Source organism: Oryctolagus cuniculus, chromosome 11, assembly GCF_964237555.1.
Source record: "Oryctolagus cuniculus chromosome 11, mOryCun1.1, whole genome shotgun sequence".
Taxonomy (NCBI): domain Eukaryota; kingdom Metazoa; phylum Chordata; class Mammalia; order Lagomorpha; family Leporidae; genus Oryctolagus; species Oryctolagus cuniculus.
Window position 1 is genome coordinate 67,224,826 of NC_091442.1, and position 24,769 is coordinate 67,249,594.

A 24,769-nucleotide genomic window follows, 5' to 3' on the forward strand; every position below is an offset into this window, starting at 1 on the left:
TTATAAATTACCTAGTCGTGTGTATTTTGTTACAGTGGAAGGCATATATTTAAAACAATCCACAGATGATTTCTTGAAGCCAATGACAACTAAACTGAGATGACACAGAGGTGTTTCAAGCAGTGCCAACACAGTGTGCTGTCATGTGGCTGAGGTGGAGTCAGAGAGACGGGTGGGAGAGGTGAGTCTACAGAGCTATGCCAGGGTCATGGAGTGGCATAGCTTATCTTTTTTATGGTAATTCAAAGTATTAACTACCACTAAATTGCAATCAACTTTATTTCTTTAAGATAGCACACACAAACACCACTCAGAAAACTAAAGCAGCACCTTTATTTTATACATACGAACAGTATAAAATGTTTATTATGTAAGAGCTGTGTTTTGTTTACAATATATTATATTGCTTCAAGCCAATGCAAAAAGTTCATACACTATATTCCCTATTTCATTGTGTTTACAATATATATTATATTGTTTAAGTGCCACTACCACAGTGTAGTTTTTTGGATTTTTTTTCCCTCAATACTGAACTCTATAGAATATGGTAAGGTCAGAATATATTGTATGAGAGTTTAAAATAGGGGCAATTAAAACATGTGACCAATGTCCAAACACAAGACTATAAAATCTGAGAAGTGGTAACTTTAACACTGTTAACTGCTTCATCCAAACCCTTGTGATTTTTGCATTTTTGCCCAGTTTAACCTCTAATATTCCCCAGCCTCTTGACACCACGAATGCCTTGTAATTTTGAAAATATCTGCCAGCTACACACTGAAAAGACAAAATTTCAACCTGATCAACTGACATAATGTAAAATCTGTTCCAAAGCACTGAATCAAGAAAATCTATATCATCATGCTACAGACATACTTAGAAAACTTAAAAGGAAGAGTAAATATCAGCTCAGTGATTTATAATGAAGCTAATAAAATTCAAGCCAGTATTCTTAAGTGTAATGAACATTATTTGAACATTCAACACATGAAAGGTTAACAAAGGCTATGAACTTGGTGTAACTTAAAACGTTTCAGATGTCGGAGTTCACCAGATGTAATTGGATTCCGGTGGATCCTGCTGTTCCCCGACCTTTTTAAGTGAAGGCGTGTGCTGCCTGAGCCGGGTGCCTGCTGGCCTCAGGGCATGCATGAGGCTGGCTCCATACCCTGCAAAATTATTCACAGCTTAAAAGAAAAGCAACTACAAAACCAGGCTCTTCAGATTCATTATTAACCATTCAAATGAAATCCATTTTCCCTTTTCAACCCAGCGTGAAAGACCACAGCAACCACAAAAAACTACCTGAATGAGGCGATGTTACAGGATCTTGATCCCTGTGACTAGAAATCTATTTCACTAACTCCAACAAATCCGGATTCCACCAGATTTCTCACCATGTATTTTGGCCCTGCAGAAATTCCTTACACAAAGTTTGGATGAATCTGAACAGAAGGATAGTCTTCACCTAAGCTCTGAGAAAGATCTAGCACTGAGGTCTTGAGTGCCCAGTGGAAAATTTGGTCATTGATTCTTTTCATTGCACTGCAAACTCAAGCCTGAATTACACTGATCCAGTTCAAAGCGAACCCCACTCTTCATCTAGATCACAGGATTGGTTATGGCTACTGTACTCTCAGAAAAAGAGAATTTGGTGAGAATTACGTACTTCCACAGTAAGTGTCAGAGGAAGGGTTATGATTTGAACTGACTCCTTACCAACAGGAATTTATGAATTTCTATCAGAGTGGCCATCTGTCTCGTTCTAGCTTGGTTGTATTGGAATGTAGCACCCAGTTACACAACTCAGACCTCCCTTCCTGTGACTTCTGAACTTCTGGAGGTGCCCGGGGCACTGACTCATTGCCGATTTTCTACAACTGACCTAAAACAGCAATTTTAAAGCTCTGTCTCATCCTCCTGTGCATCAGCCTCAAGTCTGGCATTTCATTTGTTCCTTGTGGTTTTAAATGCAAACATGCTGTTAAACTACTGAGACCAGAATTCTTTGTTCCCCAGTGTGTTTCTTTTGAATTGTCAGTATGTAGGCTAGTACTCTGGGATGGTCACAACAGGAGCCAACAATGCCCTGGAGTAAATCCCTACCATGTTGCTGCCCTGCCACCCATGAAGCCCAAACCTCCCCGCTGGTGAGGGTGAGCCCAAGCAGGGACGGCTGTCTCCAGATCCTCCTCCCCACCAGCATGCCTGGGTGCCTGCGACCTCCCAGCGTGTCACCCCCCTGGGAGTCAGTTCTTAGCAGAACTCTGTGACTCAGAGCTTCCTTGTCACCTCCCTCTGGTCAACAGAAATCCCACTCTTTCAGCTTGATTCTCATAATGTACCAAACGGCTGGTGGCTGCTCCCGGAAAACACATCTGCATTTTACTGCAGCACCAGGGCATCCTCTTGGCAGGCAATGGCTTGAGCTGAGAGGTGCACAGATGGCAGGAGCTCCAGCAGCCTGGCTTCCAACACATGCTACCTGGAGGCTGGCAGACCTGTCAGGACTGGTCATTTTGCTCTCTACAACACAGAGCCCCTAACCTGCCTTTTTTGGGTGAAGGGTTAGAGGGACTCAGCATATCAGAGGGAACAGTGCCCACTGTGTTCCCCTCTCATCATATTTGATGTTCACCAGGCCCCAGATGTGAGTTGCAGAGACCTTTGTGATTGAGTTCCAGGATGTATGTTCTAACCTCAGGTCATCCTTAGGCCCCAGAACTTTGGAAATGGTACTTTGATTCTGGCACCAGCCTCAAGGTTTGTATCCAGTTGAGGGTAACATAAAGGGTTTGGTTTATTTTTTCCATACTGGCTCTAGAAATGGTTATTCTCCTATAGGTCCCTTAATCCAAAGCATGTCCTAGTGGGGATACCAGTCAACCATTGGCAGGGTGTGAGAGCCATTTTCCTGAGGAGATGCAATTCTTATTAAACCATGGCCACCTGAAGCTAAGTCAATCAACCGTCCTGGCAAGTCAGTAGGTGGAAAGGAAACAACTCCTTGGCTTACTGTAGCTTAGTCTAGCCACAAACTTACCTTAAAATAAACAAACATGTATACCTACATATACAATTACCATATATACACCAGAATACACTATTATAAATATGAACAAACATTATAAATCATAAAAATAGGTATACATTAAATACATAATTATAAGAATAAATTTATATATTTTATATAATTTTTCCATATTTAAAATTAATTTTCCACCAGGACCCAAACTGATCATTTCTCCATGCACTGAGCTGCACATACCATCCCTTGAAGACCCTGATCCAGAAAAAGATCTGATGTGTAAGTGGTCTGCATATCTTCCACTCATTATTTTGGAGACAGACACAATCTGGGCAGACTTCTGTTACTGTTGTATGACAGAAGCCTTCCTTTCCTTGAAAAAGTAGATAATGGGCCCACAGAGCAGGCTGAACTCTAGCTGCGAGAGGTACAAAACTTCTTGTTTATTTTGTTCATTTGCTAACTGAATATCACCTCCTACAAGGGGTTGTTTTTACCTTTCTGTTCATTGGTGTGTCCTAACACCTGGATTCATAGTTAGCATACATGAGACACCAAAATCAATACTGAATGGTAAGCTTCATTTTTTCTATGAAATAGGCCAGTGATTTATCTAGGAGGGTCTTCAAAAATTTCACAAAAAATATGGATTATGAGAAAAGCTATGCATGAATTTAAAAAGTTTTTGCAGCAAAATAAATATATTTCAATTTTGCATGAACTTTTTGAAATATCTTCATATAGAGCTATTTCATTTTTGGCAGTTGGTAAATTTCAAAAAACTACACCTCCATTGTTCTTGGAATCATATCTATGAAATACATGAACTCTGTTCTCTTTATATTAACAAAAAATCAATAAAATGTGTAAAATTTAAAAAGAACTAACTGAAAACTTACTATAACTAATATAATGTAAAAGATTTTAGAAAGCAAAATGCTTCATGTTTTTTATATGAGTTGACAAATCCTGAATTGTAAAATCAGACACAAGATGACATTGATTCTCTATTTGATTTAAAAATTTTAATTTAGATGACCCTTTATTTCATGGACAATATATGTTGTAATTTTTTGGAAAAAGTTTTCAGAACATGTTGGATTTTTAAGAGAGTTAGTTATTTACTTGAAAGAGCGAGAGTGAGAGATGGTGCCAGGAGCCAGAAACCCCATCCTGGTGGCAGGCTCAAGTACTGGGGTCATTTTCCACTGCCTTTGCAGGCTCAAGCTGATAGGAAGTGGAGCTGCTGGGATTTGAATTGGCGCTCAGATATGGAATGCTGATGTCACAAGCTGTAGCTTCACCCGTTGCACCACAATACCAGCCCCCTTTCTGAAATTTTTATTTATTTCCCTTTTGTTTGAAAGGCAGAGAGTCAGAAACTGATAGATAGAGATCTTGCATCTGCTTGTTCACTCCCTAGATATCAGTAAGACCCTCTGTGGGGGCAAGCCAAATGCATGCAACCTGGGCCTCCCACATGGGTGGCAGGAACCAAGTACTTGAACCACCACCTGGTACCTACCAGGTTGCATATTAGCGGAAAGCTGGAATCAGGAGTGGAGGCAGGACTTGAACTCTGGCACTCTTATATGGGGTACAGGTGTCCCAAGCACAGCCCCAAACACCTACCTAGCATACTGTATTACCAAATCAATCTGTATTACTAATTCAGCATAGAAAATATTTGTGGTGGCATTCTACCAATGTGGTGACACTTTACAGTGATGCCTTACTTACTCTCTGAAGCTTAGAATCTAATATTTGGTGGTGGGGGAAGCATAGCAGAGGGGCAAAGAAGTTGTTTTTAATGAAATGGAACAGGGATAACTTGCAGGTTATCTAGTAGCCTTTGGGACCAGGTAATAGACAGGAAGGGAGCTGGCTCTGCAGACTGTCTCCCACTCACTTTTATTGCAGTGTCTGCCATGCCAGCCTTCTTGACATTGGCATTTGTTGGGTTCATGGCAGGTTCCATGTGCACCACAGCCGGGCTCGCAGACGGCTAGAATCAAAGAAGATAAAAAGAATGTTTCCTGAGCTTTCATTTCGCAACACAATTACATAGCTGCTTGTCCTGCAGCTCTTTAGAATGAGTTAGTTTTGGCTTCATTCTCTATTGTTTTTTCCCCTCAATTTCCAACTTTAAGTCAGTCGTGAGCTTTTTGAAAAATCCTTAGAGTGATGATCTTAGACTAAGAATGATGTTTCTCATTCACAAAAGAGGCTCAGTAAAATTTGAAACTGTTAGTGCAAGTTTATTTTAAGAAAACCCTTAATAGTTAAAAAAAATCTGGTATGTGTGTAACTTTTTTTTACATGTATGGATTTCATATAATACCGCTGGTCTATATAAAGGAAACATACATGTCCATGAAGAAAGATTAACTCTGATGTCTGGGCAACATGCAGTCGGCACAGAGAGTGTGTGGTAAGAGACCACTGTTGGTTTAATTCACCCATTACCAGATTGACTGTGGACCTGGGGTACTCACGCTTTGAACAGAGGTCTCCTTGGTAACCTTTGGAACACTTGCACTTGCTTTTGCCAATGCATTTGCCTCCATTTCGACAGGGCTGTGGGCATTTGCCTGAAGTAGAGAGGAAAGCATATCAGCAAGGAACACTATGCTTTAGCCACAGGTAATTATGTTTTTCAGAGTTACAAGAATTTGAGTGCATAAATGCTTTGAAGTGGCAGGTACCCCCACTGAATTCAAATCTATCTTGGCTCTTGGGTTGAGTTTTCATTTTGAAACAGATGGGCTAATATTTTCAATATATTTCTTCTTCCACAAAAAACGTGTTGCTCAAGTGTTATATTTACATTGTTTTTTCTTAATAAACAGGGACATCTTTTAACAGACTCATAAATGCTGTAATTTTAAATATACCTCACTGAAAGTCATGAACGACCCACCCACTAATCTTTCTCTGCGTCTGACTTTCGAGCGTCACTTTTTTGAAAGCTAATCCACACCTGTATTTGAAAGCATTACTCTTCGCCTAGGACTCTCCAGGAAGCAGGACTCACTTCGGATTGCTTACTCAGGGAGAGAATTGTAGGAAACAAGAGTGGGTAGGTGGGAAACATACTGGGGAAGGAAGAACGGTAACAAAAAGTGTGCTTGTGAGAGGGAAACCACTGTGGGCCACTGGACTCTCCCTGCTTGGTCCTTCGGAGAAGGCCCAGAGACTGCACTTCAGAGTTGTCAGAGCAGAGGAAGGGGCATTTACTCTTCAGCACTAAGTCCTGCTGGTCAGAGGCTGCCCCGAGGGTAACCCTCCTGCCTCCACGCTGTGACTATACAGGATGCCTTTGATCAGGACTCAGAGAAGCTCTGGGTGGGAAGAAAAAGTGCAGTAGCTATGAGGAGCTTATTCCTGTGCAAAGCAGGCTACAGTAGTAGTGGCCCCAGTGAAAAGCTGGCAGAGAGGACATGAGGCACAAAATGTGCCAATACCACAGCTATGCATTTTTCTGAAATGTCTTAGATCCTAATAAATCATTCTTTCTTTCATCTCTTATGCCAAAGGAGTATTGCTAATGTTTTCACAGACCTTTGAATCACAGAATTTTAGAGCTGGAATAGGGCCTTAGATGTAAACATTATGCAATCATTTTTCTCTCTTCTTACTCCATAGGCTATTGGTTTTCCCTCTGCAATCTAGAACTTGCCATCTCAAGGCTGAAGTTTTTGAAGATGTGGAAGATAAGGTACCACATAGCCAAAGCTGAAACTATATCTTGTGGTTGACATAACGATGTTTCAAAGAGAACAAACAGCCATTAGGTTTTGGTAGAGGAGGAATTTGGAATTTTGATGTTGAATTTGGAATTTTGATGTTGAATTTGGAATTTTGCTGTTCTTTTTTCTTTTCACTCTAGCAGAACACTTATAGCAAAGGCCTCTGGAGACATAAGGAGATGCAATAGAATCTTTATCCTGAACCAATCCACCTTTTCTTTTCCTTTTTTAAAAAAGATTTATTTATTTATTTTACAGGTAGAGTTATGTTGTGTGTGCGTGTAGGGGGGGAGGTGGGAGAGAATGAACCTGCTGTTCACGCCCCAAATTTCCACAATGGCTGGGGCTGGGCCAGGCCAAAGCAGGGAACCAGGCGCTTCTTCTAGGTCTCCCACGTGGATGGCAGGGGCCCAAATACTTGGACCAATCTCTGCTGCTTTCTCAGGTACATTAGCAGGGAGCTGGACTGGAAATGGAGCAGCCGGGACTTGAACTGATGCCCATATCGGATGCTGCTGTGACAGGCAGCAGCTTAACCTGCTGTGCCACAATGCCAGTCACTCTGTTATTTTCTAAGCTCTTATTTATAAGGACAAAGAAAACTTTGAAAGAAGTGGACCACCATATATTTTATAAACAAGCACTATTGACAAATAAGAAGTAATTTCCATAAGAAAATTACTTTTACCAAAAATACTGAATTTCTCTTTTTTTACTTACTTAAAAGGACTCTATTCATACATAAATTGACTATTAATCATTCTAGAGACCACACAGACATAACAATGGGGTGTTAGAATCTCTCACAAACCTGAATACATTAGACTTTCAAGTTTTTCTGAAACAGGGGTGTTCTAGAAACAGATATTAAAGCAAGCTTAATAATCGAATACCACTTTTTAAACTAAAAATCCAAAAGGGCCTTTTCTGTTGGGTTTGGATAGAAGAATACTATTTACCGTCTAACTGAGTCATACCTAAGAGACAGGAACGTCTAACTTTCCGTTTGCATGAAAGCAGCATCTGATCCCCGCACACACACACAATTGTATTCTTTCACATACTCTGAAAGGCACTGGGGTGTTTTTCAAGCAAGCAAGACGTGCGGTAATAATTATATGGCAGCAAAGACTGAACAGAACTCTCCTACATGAAACACACGGTGAGGTCCACATTTTCCCATGCCTTATGAAGAATGAACTTGGTAACTGGGGATAGTGCAGAGAATGATTGGTGGGGAAAATCTTTATTGATGCCAGGGCTCATTTTGTTTTTCCAGCAAGAAGGGAGTGAGGACCCTAAAGTTCATCTCAGCCAGTGGGGAGGAAATTTCCTCCTGGGGAAATGTGAGTGCAGGAGACTGTCAGAAGCCATAACTGGCTTAAAGACCATAGGAGGAGCCAGCACTGTGGCACAGCAGGTAAAGCCACCGCCTGCAGTGCTGACATCCCCTGTGAGCACCAGTTTGAGTCTGGCTTCCAATCCAGTTCCAATCCACTTCTAATCCAGCTCTCTGCTATGGCCTGGGAAAGCAGTGGAAGATGGCCAAAGTCCTTGGGCCCCTGCACCTGCGTGGGGGACCTGGAAGAAGCTCCTGGCTCCTGGCTCCAGATCAGCACAACTTTGGCTGTTGTGGCCATCTGGGGAGTGAGCCATCAGATGGAAGAACTCTCTCTCTCCTCTCTGTGTAACTCTTTCAAATAAACAAATAAATCTTAAAAAAAAAACAATGAAATGAGATATTGACAAAATAAAGACATTAAATTTTCTCCGACCATCCAATTGTGGGGGTCATTTAAATTTGTGACTCTGCTTCACCAAAAAAAAAAAAAATACAAAAGGCATTTGCAACAGGTGCCAACAACCATCATTTTTGAGTCTTAGGATTATAAGTGAGCTTTAATTGTTTCTTTCAATATTCTAAATTTTTATAGAGCACACTTTATACTGAGAACTTTTATAGTAAGAAGATCCCACTGAGTTATTTTAAACATGCATTTATAATGCAGTATAAATAATTTGTGTGGTCTTTTTTTTTTAAGATTTATTTTATTTATTTGAAAGAGTTAGAGAGAGAGGTAAAGACAGAGAGAGAGGTATTCTATCCACTAGTTCACTCCCTAGATGGCCACAATGGCCAGAGCTATGCCAATAAGTGATAGATCATTAAATACTCTTGGGGAATCTATGAGCCTTAAATATTGTTATTGAATGCATATCCACCCATCCAGATACCTCCAGTCATTGTTCTATTCCTCAACCTGCAAGTTTTTCCCACAGTCAAGTCAGAATGAAGTTTGGAAAGGTATAATTCCTGATAGAGGGCAAGAGAAATGAAAATAAAAAATGATGCCAGAACATACATCTTAAATGAAAAACAGACAATAATGAATGTTGGTGAATGTGGAAAAACTGGAATCTTCCTGTGTTTTTGGAGGGAATCTGAAATGATACATCCGAGAAAGCAGTCTCGGAGTTCCTCTTCAAAGCTGTTACTCTATGACTCAGCATTTCCCCTTCTAGGTGTATATGCCCAAGAGAAAAATGTATGACCCTATCAAAAAATTTCACACAAATTTTCAAAGCAGCATTATTCATAATAGCACCAAAGTGGAAAAAAAAAAACAAATATTCCTCATCTGAAGAATGAATGAATGAACAAAATGTGGTATATCCATATAGAACTGAATATTATTTAGCGATGAAAAGGAATGCTGTATTCATATATGCTGCAGCATAGGTGAGCCTTGAAAACCTTAGGATGAGCCTAAGTGAAAGAAGTCAGGTAGAAAATGCCATGTTTTATGTGATTACATCTGTGTGAAATGTTCAGGAGGATCAAGTCTAAAGAGACAGAAAGTACGTCAGTTACCAGGGTCTGGTGGGAGAGAGGAGGAAGTGACTGATAATAGGTATAAGCTTCCTTTTGGGGATGATGAGACAATCTGGAATGTGTGATAGCTGCAGTTTTGTAAATATACTGAATGATATACTTTAAAGTGTTGAATGCTATAGTATATTGAATTATACTCTAATTGAAAAAAAGATTGCATATTTTAACTATATTTTTTTGTGTTTATATGTTTAGAGGAAATTTTCAACTCAAAACCCATTTTCATATTTTCCTGGTAATGTGGTTCCTGAAAGAGAAGCAAGACATTTCCTAAAAGGATTGAATAAAACTTGTGGTGGGGTCAATCAGGAGCTTTCAAAGACCCACATTTTTGGTATAGTTAGAAAAAACAAAGCAACAACAACAATAAAAAAATCCAAGAATGAAAAAACATTTTCTCTGCCAATGGAAAGTTCACAAACCTACAGCACACTCACATGGAGAGAAATGAATCCACTAGGATAGGCAATCTGAGAGTAAACACAGGCAGAAAGTGGAGGGAAGTTAGTTTAGAAATATCTTTATCAGAGAAGGGTAATTAAAGAGTAGAAGCCACATCCTGACAGTTAGTTACATGTTCTATGGAAATTTCAGAAGTATTTCATTTGAACTCTATTAAAAATAGTTACTCATCTACTCATTAAAATACAAAAAAAAATCCACAAATAAATTACAATTGAAAGTTAAAATAGGAACTTAGTATTATTCAATTTTGAATACACTACAACTTCAGAAACTATGTACCAAACACAGTGGTGTTTTATAGACACATTACACCTGGAAAAGAGAATGCCAAACAAGCTGTCCTCTACACACATCAAGAAGTACAGGGCACAGCACTCTCAACATGCATGTGCACATCCTGTTGCTCCTTTCTGGGCATGCACTTTGCTGCTGCCTCTCTTCTGGGTCAAAAAGCAATCCAGGATGTGTTGCCTCATTTTCGAATTTAATATAGGGGTTAAGCAACTCGCTGAGTCCTACACAGCTAGTAGATGGCAGAACCAGGACAAGTAGTATATTGGTTCCCATAACAGTGACTGTCTACCATACTATACTTTCATAATGTGCTTTTGAAAATTAAAATCTATATATTTGAGAAAGGAAGAGAGGGAGAGATCCCATCTGCTGGTTCACTCTGTAAATGCCTGCAATGGCTGGAACTCAGCCAGGGTGAAGCCAAGAGTTGGGAACCCAGTCCAGGTCTCTAACGAGGATGGCAGGAATCCAGCTACTTGAGCCATCACCCCTGCCTCCCAGGATCTGCACTGGCACGAAGCTGCAGCCACGAGCCATAGCTGGGTGTTGAACCCCGATACACTGATGTGCTTCATGTGTGTCTTAACTGCTAGGCTAAATGGCTGCCCCTTTTAAGTTTTTATTTATTTATTTATTTATTTATTTTTGACAGGCAGAGTGGACAGTAAGAGAGAGAGACAGAGAGAAAGGTCTTCCTTTTGCCATTGGTTTACCCTCCAATGACCGCCACAGCTGGCGTGCTGCAGCCAGCGTACCGTGCTGATCTGATGGCAGGAGCCAGGTGCTTATCCTGGTCTCCCATGAGGTGCAGGGCCCAAGCACTTGGGCCATCCTCCACTGCACTCCCGGGCCACAGCAGAGAGCTGGCCTGGAAGAGAGGGGCAACCGGGACAGAATCCGGCACCCCGACCAGGATTAGAACCCAGTGTGCCGGTGCTGCAAGGCAGAGGATTAGCCTAGTGAGTGCAGCGCCGGCCCCCTTGTAAGTTTTTAAAGCACGACAAACCTATAGAGAAGGCACAATATAGAATGATGCTTGTTTAAAAAAAAAAAAAAAAAAACTTTTACAAAACAAGGATTGTGAAGCAGTGTGAGTTCTGCACACCCAAGCCCCCCTAACATCTTATATTAGTATGATATATTTGTCAAAATCTATAAACCACACCCAGCTCCCCTATTATTAACACATTTTAGTATATGTGTCACAATTAATGAAGCACACCTAGCTTCCCTTTTATCCAAACTTAACCACTCAACTTATTTTTATACATAGAAAAATTCAAGTGATAACTTCACCAACAAGAACATTTTCAGTACCCCATAAAGTTTCTTTGTGCTCCCAACAATGATTCTAGTTTCTAACATTATCTATTAATTTTGCCTGTTCTTGAACTTCAAAAATATGAAATCATGGGGTAGGCTGTGTTAGCGTCAGGCCCTTTTCATTTAAGGTAATCTCTGTGTAACTCACTCATGTTGCATGTACTTTTAGGTCATTCTGACTTATGGCTGGGCATATTTTCTCCTCCCATTCTTTGGATCCATTATTTTCTCTGAGGCAAGTTATTAGGCTCAGTCTGGTCTAGGATATCTACCACTGAGTGGCAGATAAAACCCTTCTAAGCCTGCAGGCAGGTGAAAAAATGCCACCCGTCCCAAAGTTCTGATCACAGTTACTAGGCTGAAGCTACGGGCACCACATAATGAGAAAGGGACAAAATCACCCACAGGAATCACTGCAACATACTGAATAATCCAAACCTAGACATTACCGAGTCAAAGAGCTTTTGTTCTAAATCTTCCGAGCTGACTTATGTCACTCTTCACCCCACTTTTAGCCTAAGTGACACCTGAATCTAGTAAAAAGAAACCTTGACCTAAAACGTGGATAAGCTATTCATTCTCTTCTGACTTCAGATTCCTTCTTGGTAACATTAAGGGTTTGGATATGTTTCTAAGCTCCCCTTCTCCTCCCACACCAAAAACAAACAAACAAACAAACAGAATGCAGAAAGTCAATACTCACTGATTTCACACTGCTCTCCCTCTAGTCCTGGTGGGCAAATACATTTTCCAGGGTAGAAACAAGTCCCTCCATTAAAGCAGGTAGTTGAGCAGTTTGCTGTTGGAATAAAAAAACAGGGTGTTGCATTAGACTGTACCTGAAACCTAACAAAACTTCACTTAAATGAGATGACATGTATGACCACCTGCTTCTTTCTCATCTACTTAATAAAGGAGGCCTTTTAACACTTATAAAGGTAACCAACTGCTTGACCATTTGCAGTTTCAGAATATAAGATACCACTTATATACTATCTATCTCTAAGAGTTTACATTTTAGTGAAAAAAATCCACAATTTCTTATAATTTTCTATGGCCTTAAAAAGAAAAGAATGCTATAAATCCAACACAAATATTTTTAAAACATCCAATTATAATAAATAAATAAAGGATAAAGGATAGATAACAATGAAGAAAACCTACTTTGGAATAGATAAAAGGGATAGAAGTCATGAACATTAGGATCCAAAAGAGGAGAAAGCAACTTTCTTTCAGAATAAGATAGAGATTCAGTTTACCCAATAGAATTAAAAAAAAAACAGATTTTTATGACAATTATTGAAAGTAATAATTATATTAAAAAAGAAACAGACTGTTGACCCTAATGAGGGCCAACAGTTGGACAAGTGGTGGTACTATAAGCCGGAGGGATGATGAAGTTGAGAATATTTTAGTGGGAGTCCAATGAACTAGATTACTCAAGTAACAGTCACACTGTGCACCATCCTAAACCTCTCTCTCGGTGTCCATTTCTGTAAGTTCACTGCTAACTGGCACCTAAGAGAGAAGGAAGATGGAGAAATGAGGACAGGAGAGAGGAAATATTTAAAAGTAAGCAAGTTGACTTATTTTGCAGAGACTGCTGTGGTTTGGATGTGGTTTGTTCCCCCAAGGGCCTCTGAGTTGAAAGGTTGGTCCCTAGCTTAGTGACACAAAGAGGTGGTGGAACCTTTGCCAAGTGGAGCCTAGTGGAAGGTGATTAGATAGTTGGGGGCTCTGCCCTCTGAAGGGATTAATGTAGTTCTCATGAGACCTCCATAAGTTCCCTCAAGATCAGGTTGTAAAAAGTAGAGCAAGACTGTGTGCTCCCTGCACTCTGGCTTCCCGTCTTGCCATGCGACCTCCTCCTCTCACTCATGCTCCCACCATGTTGTGACCTTGCCAAGGAGGCCCTCACAAAAGCAAGCAGCTACTGGTGCCATGCCTGTGAATCTCCAGACTTGTGACCTAAATAAACCTCCTTAATAAAGTAGCTAGCCTTGGGCATTTTGTTATGGCCTCAGAAGATGCTGTAAGATCTTCTTATATTATTAGTATAAATATCATACTAATACTACTGCTACTGATAATAATACTAATAATCTATGTATTGAAATGAGCGTTTGGACTTTTTAGCAATTTTATATGTCCTATTTGTTCTTGCGCCAATTAAAACAGGCCAAAGTTGGCTACAGATGGACAAAAGTTAGTGTAAGCTTTCAGTAGGAAAATCAGAAAGGAAATCTAGAAGTTTAAGTGTGTGCTTTCTTTATGGAAAAACACTGGTCCAAATAAAATATTATATAAAATATGCTTCTTGAATGACAAACTTTGTGTTTAAAAATCAAATAATGGAGCAGATGTTTAGCCTATGGGTTAAGATGCCACTGAAGATCCCGTGTCTCACATCATAATGCCTGGATTTGATTCCCAACCCTAGCTCCTGATTTTAGCCTCCTGATAATACAGACCCTGGGAGCAGATGATGACTCAAGCACTTCCTACCATCCACATGGGACACCCAGACTGAATTCCTGGCTCCCAGCTTTAGCCTGGCTTAGCCTGGCTTCTTGTGGCTTTGGGGGCGTAAACGAGCAGATGGGGGCTTTCTGCGTCTGCCTCTATCATCTCTGTCTCCATCCATCCCCAGCTTTGTCTTCATCTCTCTGCCTTTCAAATAAGAAATAAGTAAATTTTAAAAATCACAAATATGTTCCAGGAATGCTGCTCTCACTGGCAAAATCAAGCTCCTCCTTGCAGAAAGGATTGGCAGCACTTCAGGATTGGGTTTGGGGTCTTGGGAGATCCTCTGGCTACCTGCTATGTTTCTGTGAATGGATCCTGCCTCCCCACTTCTCTCTATTTCTCCTGAAGATAAGAGCAGATGAGAAAATGTTTGGCTCCACGCCTGCTTGACCTGTGCTCTGTGGGCAGTGCACCTTATTAATGTGCAGAATGTAATGAACCTGTAAGCTTACTTAAAAATTGAAGAATGTGATAAAGCTTAGCAGCTTTACATAATTTGGCCACCGTCTTAGGACTTGCATAGTATTTCACCACCCTGACCAAGCTTCTCTATATTTCTGTTGTGCAATCATTCTTGATTATGAAAATGAGCCAGACACACTAAGGAACTTTCACTGGAGCTGAGAGATATTGGTCAAGGCTTCATTCCTCAATTCCTACAGTTTACAATAGATGTCCCAAGGGCCAGTGTAAATTATTCTTAATGTTTGTTTTAATTTTTAGTGATATCCCCATAAAAACATACAAGTATTACATGTTAATTCAAAATTTAAAAGTGTAGTGCTAAGGTCTAACTTCACATTAATAATTAAACCATATTCCAGAAACTCCATATTCTTTCCTGGATAATAAAGGCATCTCTTTGTTGAGGTGGTTTGAAAGTATACTTTAAAATATTCCTAGATCGCTAGGAATTCCAACAGACTTTCCAAAAGGATTTTTAAAAGGATTACTAGAGTCTAATGGTAGGGAAATCTTTCATATGAAAGATAAAATATTACAAAATGTAAAACGTACCAGAACATAGATATATTCCCTTGGCCGTGACCATGAAGGTTTGTGACATAACATTAGAAAAACCGATTTGGGACATATCACAATTCCAGGTGGCATATGCCACACTCCCCTTTCATAACATGAGTTTCTGGTGGGAGACAGTTGTCTAGCCAGGGACAACATACCTCCTGCCTGCATCCATGCAGGGCCATAAAGATGGTTCTTACCCATGGAAGAGGTGTAGCAGTTTTGAGGGTGACCTCTGGGCCAGGAATTCTTTTCAAAGCAATGTCTACTCCATTCACTCTCTGCTTATATGTCTGGCTCTAGAGAGCTCCAAAGTTCTAGACAAGACCTGGGATGGATGGAATCTGGGCCCTTGAGTCACTGCTTAGAAGAGAGCTGCCCTGCCCACTGACCAGGAATTCCTGCACCGGAAGCATTCTGTGAGTAGAAACAAACCTGTGCTGTGTTAAGCTACATTAAAATTGTAGTTCAAGCTCTACAGCAGTCATCTTTACTCTGAGTGATCACCTTATTTATAGAGCTGTTAGGAACAATGATGACATATGAAGTATACTTACTTCCATCAGGATTTAAAAAGTCAAAACAAAACAAAACAAAACCTTTTGTTCTCAAAAGTAAACTTACCTTTGTCACAATTGACTCCATAGAATCCAGGTGGGCAGATGCAGAAACCGGGAGTCACACAAAGTCCGCCGTTCATACATCGTGGTGTGCAAAGGGCTTATAGGGAGAGAGAACCCTGGTTAAGACCAAACAGGGTCTTGGAGCAAAACCACATGGGAATGCCAATAATGCAACAAGGACTATGGGGGACTTCAAAAAGTTCATGGAAAATAAAATAAAAGATAAAGCTCATTTTTCTGGAAAAAATGTTGAAATCCACAGGCACCAGAGATCATTGACAAGTTCATGAAAAATGTGAATTATGATAAAACTGTGTAGGAATTTCTTCTTTTGCACCAAAATAAACATATTTTCATTCTGTTTTTCCAGGAACTCTGAAGAATCCTCACGTATTTTCAAGCATTGTGGTTAACTCTTAAAATAGTCACTCTTCAAAGATACATGTTTGCTGTTTTAAAACTTATTTTTGTGGCATAAACAGGCCATTTTTCAACCTTGCAATTTCTTAGAAAAGAATCTGGATTTGTCCCATTTGAATGCCTGATTAAAGTTTTCCTGGAATCATTTTGACTAAGATGTGGTCTTCTTAACATTAAATATGTTCTCTCTGTCTTATTTCTTTAATCCTCTAATTCCAAGATAATTACAAATTTAAAAAGATAAAAAATATTATTTATTTTTAAAAAATATTTATTATTTTTAATTCAGAATTAGAGAGAGGGAGAGACAGAGAGAGAGAGAGAGAGAGAGATCGAGAGATCTTCCATCTGCTGGTTCACTCACTATATGGCCACAATTGCCAGGGCTGGGCCAGGCAGGAGCCAGGAGCAGGAGCTTCTTTCAGGTCTCCCATGAGGGTGCAAAGGCCCAAGCACTTGGGCCATCTGCTGCTGCTTTCCCAGGCACCTTAGCAGGGAGTTGGATCAGACGTGGAAAAGGCGGGAATCCAAAGAGCATCCATATGGGATGTTAACCCTGAAGACGAGAATTTAACCTGCTATGCCACAGTGCCGGCCCCAAAAAGGATTATTTCTTACAGATGAAAAATATTTTGTTTACTCCAATCAAATAAGCTCTTATTTATCTTATCATCTTATGATTGATGCCAACTTTCTTGTTTACCCATTTTTCTTATAATTTTCTTAAAAGTCATGTCCCAGGATGTGAGTCTCAGTGGTTAAAGACATCCACATGCCACTTCAGAGTCCCAGGTTTGATTCCTGGCTCTGGCTCTTGATCCTGGCTTCCTGCTAGTAGAGACTCAGGGAAGCAACAGGTGATGATTTCAATCATTGCGTTCCTGCCACCCATGTGGGAGACCTGGATTTGAGTTTCCATCCCAACCTAGTCTTGACCATATGGGGATTTGGGGAGTGAACCAGCAAATGGGACTTTTCTCTGTCTCTTTCTGTTTCTCAAATAAACAAAATTTTTTAATTAAAAAGTAATTTCCCTAAAGTAGTAGTACTGATCACACCAATGATTTTCATCTCTTTTTTTGGGGGGGAGGGTGCTGGGGGGCTTTTAACAACTTCATAAGCCTTTTGTAGACTTATGAATCACTCTACTTCTACTTGGAATAGGTAACTTTAAATTAAGGTATACTAGCTTCTTAAGCAATTTAAATTGAGGGGAGGAAAAACCCTCAAAACTTACACAGGATTATGCAAAAGTGCAGGGTACATAGAAGTGCAGGGGATGAGTGAGGAATGGCCACAGAGAGTGCAGAATTGTGCCAAAGTCCTCTCCTGGTCACCACACGCTGGATTTAACAGGAAACCCCTCCTAGAAGTAATACTTTCCAATAGCTCTTCTGTGGCTTTTTAAAGTTTCCCCAATCCTTATAAATGTGACCAGAAAAATAATTTCAGGGTTGTGTTAAAAACCTACATGAGGCGCCTGCACGGCGTCCAGGACCATTGGGAACCTGGCTGTCCCCGTTCTTTACCTTTCTCACAGTGAGGTCCATGGAACCCATCAGGACACTGGCAGATGCGCCTCTCATTGCAAAAGCCTCCGTTTCGGCATCCTCCTGGGCACTCAGCTGCAGCCAAGAGAAACAAAGCTTATGTGGACATCCTTGAAATCAAGCTGGGCGAATTCCAGCTAGCATGAGACATTCGTGGTCATTTTTATTCAACGTACCAATTATTGTATTGTATTTTCTCTCTACTACTGAGATTTCTCTAAATCTTTTGCAAAGGCTTTGCTTCTCTTAATCCTACCTCCAAATGTGGGGGATGGAGACCATGAAAGAAAGCTAAGCCAGTTTTATTCTGCTTTCCTCCTGACTTATCAATCTACTGCACCTCCTCAAATTCACACTGTAGGGCTGACATTGGGGCGGAATGTGTTAAGCCACCACTGGCAATGCCAGATCCCATTTCAGAGTGTCGGTCAGAATCCCAGCTGCTCCACTTCTGATCCAGCTCCCTGCTAATGTGCCTGGGAAGGCAGCAAAAGATGGCCCAAGTGCTTGGACCCCTGCCACCCACGTGGGAGACTCTGATGGAGTTCCTGGCTCCTGGCTTCAGCCTGCCCCAGTCTTGACTGCCATGGTCATCTGGGGAGGGAACCAATGAATGGAAGATCTCTCCGAGTCTCTGTCTCTCCCTCCACTCCCCTACTCCTCCTGCACCATAACTCTGCCTTTCAAATAAAAAAAAAATTTGTTTTAAGTGAAACTCACAGGACTGGCACTAAGTCTCTGGAACTAAGTCTCACAGAACTGGGCTAAGTATCCCATGTGGGTGCTGATTCTAGTCCTAGCTGCTTTTCTTCTTATCCAGCTCTCTGCTATGGCCTGGAAAAGCAGTGGAAGATGGCCTAAATGCTTAGTCCCCTGCACCCATGTGGGAGACCCAGAAGAAGCTCCTGGCTCCTGATGGGCCTAGCTCCAGCCCTTGAGGCCATTTGGGGAGTGAACTAGAGGATGGAAGACCTTTCTCTCTGTAGCTCTACCACTCAAGTAAATAAAATCTTAAAAAAAAAAAAAAAAAACAAAAGTGAAAGTCACACTGTAGTAGAGAGAATGACGTTGCCCTCAGTATTGACTTTCAGAGGGTGGGATGATTTTCAGTACATCTTTAAAGCATGGAAAGCCTCTAGAACTTGATCCTGTGCTGGGAAAGCCTAGATATAGGGATAGGAAAGGAGGCAAGCCTTCCTGGTTAACCAGGCATCCCTGGCCATGGTGATGAGGGACTGAGCAAGCTGAGTGGGGCCCTGGCCTAGCAGTGATCGCTAGCATGATAGTGGTACCTCATTCTCCAGGGATGTGAACAGCACCAAAGTTTTGGCAGTGGGTATGGGTAGTGTTGTCTTTGATAGGTAGGAAGTGCTGGCCATGAGTGACAACCTTACTCTGAGGAACCAGAGTGAAACAATAGGGAATATTTGTGACCACTACAGGATACCATTGGGGACTCCCAAAGACTTTTTAGAGGAATATGGAAAGAGTAAGAGGAGAGGGTGTTTTGAAGATATTGAGGTTCCTAATATTACAAAGTCAAAGCCACTGTTATTAGACCCCGTGTTTACCACCTCTTCCTCCCATTAGTGTGGTTGTAATTATTCTAAAAATCACACACACAATTTTTTGGCCCAAATCACCTCATACTGATAAATTTTTTCTTGTGTCACCATCAGTGCTTACCTTGTTGGCATGTTTTAAAGAAAATAGCATTTTGAGGTGTCTGGAGGATGGTGTTGCCTTCAGAATTCATTACAATCACATTCACTTCAAATGCTGCCACCCCATCTTGTTTTCCAAGACATGGGAAGCCAACTTGAACAACTAGAAGACAAAGAGAGGAAACAGGGAGAAATGGTTTATCTGGTGGATTCCACTTTTACAGAAATCTTGGGAAGAGAGACAAAGAACAAAGCCTCACTGATCACACGGAACAGCTCCTTCTCTCTCCACTGGAATGATGCAGCTCCTTGTATCCCCATGAGAACAGGGGCTGTATTTTGATCATGTGGGCATGCTCTCCACAGAGCTTGTGCATCATGCTGGATGCAGAAAGAATGAATGACCTTCATTAATTTTTATCCCTCTCTTATGGAATTGGGGATATTCTCTCCATAGTCTAAAAAAACAAAGGATTTTCTCTGGAAATGATAGAGAAAAATGAAAAAGAAACATTGATGGACTAATTAGGAGAAGCAACATTGTGGGTATCTTCACCAGCCTCCATATAACCTGAAAAGCACTAAACATTGACATTTCATAATCCACTACATAAAGCGCTAAGAGCAATACCCTGCTAGTTTATTTCACTCTATGTGCTTGAAAGGGATAACATATCTTCTTTGACGATATTCCACAACTCAGCCTAGACTACAATTAACAGATTGAAGGAATGAAGGTAATATTTTCTGACTGTTTGTTAAGATGAAGTGTTGGTTTCTTGGGGATCTAGAAGAGAGTTTGGTGTGAAGGAATAATCTCACGGATAGGCTTAGGTGAGGACCTAGCTGCTTAGGTACCTAAAGAGGAGTCACTTCTTTCTTGTGCTCTCATGACTGCGTGGTGTGTGCAGGTGTGACATGGAGGAATAACACAAGGGAGTGGGAATTAACGATGTTGCTGTGCAAGCATGCTGAGCAGCCCATGGACTGTGGAATTACTCACAAGTTGGTGGGCAGAAATAGAGCAAGTCAGATGTGACTGTGGGCCAAGAGACTGATTTTGTAAATTTCCAAGATCCACTGGATTGTCATAACACTACACTGGGAAGACCGATGTAGCTGATCCACTAGACTAGTTCTTCCTTACAAATAAGAAGAGTACGTGTGAAATTTTGCTTCCTTTTTTTCCTGTATGGCAGGTTATGGTAACTATCAACCTTGGGAAAATCATCTTAAGCTGAGACAAATCCTTTCCCTTTAGTGTTCATAAACTTATCTTCTAGGTTTATAATAAGAAACTAACAAGAAATTGATCTGTTTTTTTTTCTCCATACACACGCTCTTCATACAATCTTCTTAATGTGCTTGTCAACCAAAAACCCCTCTCAAGGCTTGGACATTGTTAAGTGTTTGTTACTTAAGATTCCCCCTGAGTCTTCAGATATGATCATTGCAAGATATGATCATTGCAGAAAATTGATTATATGGCAAGAAGGAAATACAGATACCTTAAAGCAATACAGAAAATCAAAACTATTTCTACCATTCCAAAGTAAGAGAGTCTTCATTGCAAACTTCGGTCTAATAAAATCCTATATATGAAAATGCCAGCTTACAAAAGAAAAAGAAATCCATCAGTAGAGATTTCTGTTCAGAAAGAAGCAAAGAGGCTGATAACTAATTTAAATTGCTTGCTCTTCCAGTGCATTTATAATATATTTAATTATAAAACTTTATTTACCCTTCTTATGAATCTTTCGCATGGATAGGTAGCCATCCAAAGCATGGAAAGATGCAAAAACTTAAAAGAGAATTTTTAGAATCTTTCTCACCACATGCAATTACCCAAACTTTACTGCTGTCCAGGTGTGTCTTTTCCTGACTTTATTCAGCTTCTACTTTGCAGCCTACTCAATTCATTTAAAAAGGCTCTTCAGCTTTATTTTAGCTTCCAGAATCTTAGTATGGAAGAGAAGTTGCTTGTAAGTAAATTCATCTCCATTTCTGCTTGTCAACACTGTCAAATTTCAACACATATCTTGGATGTTACATATGTAAAATATCTTATTAACTACATGGAAAATTCATGTAAAAACAAGTTATTAGTTGCTCTGCATCTTCGGATGTGCTAAAAGCAGATAATTTGCATACCTGGTTAAATTGTATGTTTACATGGCCCAGTGATCTGGGGCCGTTTATAGAGGGTTTGAGGTACTCACATAAAGTGTGTGGTTTGCTAGTGTGGTCTCTAAGTCAATGAAAGTAAAGACGTATGTAGAATCCCTCTGTCTGTGGTGAGGCTTTCTATTATGGCTCTGACAATCCCAGTTGAATGAAGAAAATACCTCCTGAGTGACCTTCATTAGGGCTTTCAAGGCCAACCTTCCCTTTAAATGATTAAATAAAAATCTCAGTCAAAATACAAAGAGTTCATCCACGCAAGAAATACTTAACTGAAGTGTGGACGTTATGGTGCAGCGGGTTATATGCTGCTTGGGATGCCCACATCCTATATCAGAGAACCTGGGACTGAGTCTTGAGTGTTTCCTGTGCAGCTTCCTGCTAATATGCCTGGGAAGCAGCAGACGATAGCCCAAGTACTTGAGAACCTGCTACTCATGTAGCAGGAGAATTGTGAGAGCCCTTGGCTCCTGGCTTTAGCCTGGCCCAACCCTGGCAATTACATGTATTTGGAGAGTTAACCAGGGATGGAAGGGCTTTCTCTTTCTCCCTCTCTCTTGGTTATTCTGCTAAAACTTTAAAAAGAAAAATATTGAGTGTTCAGTATGTGTTAGTTACTATTCTAAGCACTGGGGATACTTAGCGGACAAGACAAATAAAAAACCTGTGCCATGGAGTGTATATTCCCAAGATTTATTTTGAAGATGTTTTGTGATAGTAAAATACTTTAATCATTTAAAAAATCTAGAAAAATTAATTATAAGTGGCCATGTATTTAAAGCTACAGACAAATTGGATTGGAAGTAGCTAGTGTTTGTTTTGGGTCTGTGACCACTAGATTCTTTGGTTATGAACTTTTATAATCTCTACCTGTAATTTACCTAAATTTTATCTTTATATTGGGAACATAAATGTCATCTAGGAATACTACCTTATGCTTAAAAAAAGGATCAAGTAGAGAATTGCTTGTTATGACCTATTCATTTTGGGTAATTTCATTGATACTTTTGGGTCTCTGTTTCCTCTTTTGGCCTTAAGATTAATAATATTACCATTATATTTTTTTAAAGAAAGTTTGTGTGAAAACTTCATTTATTTGAAAATTTAAAGTATAAGTCATGATCAAAAATGTCTTTCATGAAAGAAAATATTAGCAAAGAATTCACAGAAACAGCATATATGCCACATACAATAGAAAGAAACAGTTCTTTACATTTTAAATAGCAAACTGTAAGCAGTCTTGGCAGATAACTAAAGATGTATCATCTTTATTGTCTTAGTAAACCAACAGAGATTATATCCTTAAGAATTATTTTACTCCTATAAAATTATGTTCAATACTATCAATATTAATATGAACTGTTTTCCTTGTTATCTTTTAGAAATCTAACACATTATAGGTTTTAAATTATTGTTTTTAATTTTTTTTTTTAGGCAGAGAGATAGAAGACAGAGAGTAAGCTCTTATTCACAGGTTCATTCCCCAAATGCCTACGATGGTCAGGGCCAAACCTGAGAGCCAGGAACTCAATCCAGGTCTCCCAAGTGGGTGGCCAAAGGACAACTACTTGTGCCATCACCACTGTCTCCCAGGATCCCCAGTAGCAGGAAGCTGGAGTTACAGCCAGAGCTGTGTACTAAACCCAGGTACTCTGATATGAGATGCAGCCTTACTAACCAATATCTTATTTATGAGGCCACACACTTGTGTATGTGTGTGTGTGTGTGTGTGTGTGTATATATATATTAGACTAATTCCAATCTGACAAGTTTAGCTTCAAGTTAAAAATGAAGACATTAAGAATCCCCTTAGTCCAAGTGAAAAAGTTTTACCTACACACATCTATTTCTTTTGAAATAGGAGGCATGTAAGCATAGTTATGATCCATAATACAATGATTTGCAAAGAACCAGGAAATAAAGATCAGAAATTAGGAGGTACCTAGTTTATGAGTTTTGATGAATTAATTTTTAATGTAAAAGTAGACATTAGTGAACGATGTGTAAATTATGCTACCTACATTTGTCCATTTTTCAGTTTTAAAATGTAAGAGGAAATTTTCTTTCCTCTGATGCAAACTCCATTTATCCTCCTTCCTGCTTCCATAAATTTTAACCACAACACTGGTTAAGTAGTAAGAATTATAAACACTTTTTGAAAGTTTTCAAAGAACTTTTGCTTTAAACAAAACCAAACCTGACTTCAGCTAGTGTCATCTCAACTAATTGCCTTTTGTAAAGCCTGTGCTGTGCCCAAACTATGTTCTTAGTTCTCTAAACATGCAGTGCACATTCATGGTGCCCCACTTGTACACCCAGCTGCTTGGAATGCTCCTCTTTTCTGTCCATCGTCTTCTTGCTCAACTTTCAAGATCAAAATTAAATATTATCTTCTCTCTGTAGCTTTCCCATACACCCCTGCTCAATTCATTTCACTCATATTTTCACAAATGCTTCTCTGTATATGCTTTCTTGTAGTGCAATGATTTAAGTATGGTCTGTAGCCATGGCTAAGGATGAGGTTTTCAAAGGCAAGGACTATATCTTGTTTTTGTAATCTTAGCACCAAATGTTGTCTGTCACAAACTAGGCACCGACAAACACAATATAGTATGGGAGGCACACCCTGTATCCTTACATACACAGGCACACACTTGAGCAGATGAATACACACCTGCATGCCCCCTCGCAAATACATGCATTTATTATATTAAATATATACTATTAGAGAAATTCACTATAGACAGTGAGAGATACAGAGGGTAAAATATTATCAGCATACACAAAGAAAAAATTCATCAAAGGCAGAAAACGTTTGAACTCTTTACTTCCAAGGAATGAAAGAAATGGAAAGCTGTGTGCTTTTGCAACAATAAGCATGTGAGTAGAGAACCACTTCAACCAAACTAGATGAAATTAGGTCAGATGTGAATTCCAATGCAGTCTGGGTTGCATAATTCAAACTGAGATGAAGTAAAACAACTTTGAAACACTAAAGCAGAATTACATAACTGTTATGAATTCAAATAT

The 24,769-nt window shown here is 39.9% G+C and overlaps 1 protein-coding gene and 1 long non-coding RNA gene across 3 annotated transcripts in view; one reads left to right on the plus strand and one right to left on the minus strand.

Annotated features, from left to right (window-relative positions):
- Positions 1–310: 310 nt before the first annotated feature.
- WIF1 (WNT inhibitory factor 1) overlaps positions 311–24,769 on the minus strand; it is an 85,413-nt gene continuing 60,954 nt past the window's right edge. Inside the window, exons 4-10 of one of the 2 annotated variants that reach the window (XM_008256742.4) lie at positions 19,581–19,721; positions 17,874–17,969; positions 15,926–16,021; positions 12,456–12,551; positions 5,524–5,619; positions 4,938–5,033; positions 311–1,169 (exon numbers count right to left, since the gene is read on the minus strand). In XM_008256742.4, the coding sequence (XP_008254964.3) occupies positions 1,048–1,169; positions 4,938–5,033; positions 5,524–5,619; positions 12,456–12,551; positions 15,926–16,021; positions 17,874–17,969; positions 19,581–19,721 (743 nt within the window). In that variant the 3' untranslated portion in view covers positions 311–1,047. The remainder of the gene's footprint in view (positions 1,170–4,937; positions 5,034–5,523; positions 5,620–12,455; positions 12,552–15,925; positions 16,022–17,873; positions 17,970–19,580; positions 19,722–24,769) is intronic. The other variant, XM_070052575.1, reaches the window with a different exon arrangement.
- On the plus strand, positions 5,552–16,489 carry LOC103348315 (uncharacterized). Its single transcript, XR_516739.4, has 4 exons — positions 5,552–5,671; positions 6,674–6,746; positions 15,605–15,720; positions 16,295–16,489. It is a non-coding gene; the product is annotated as an uncharacterized lncRNA (long non-coding RNA).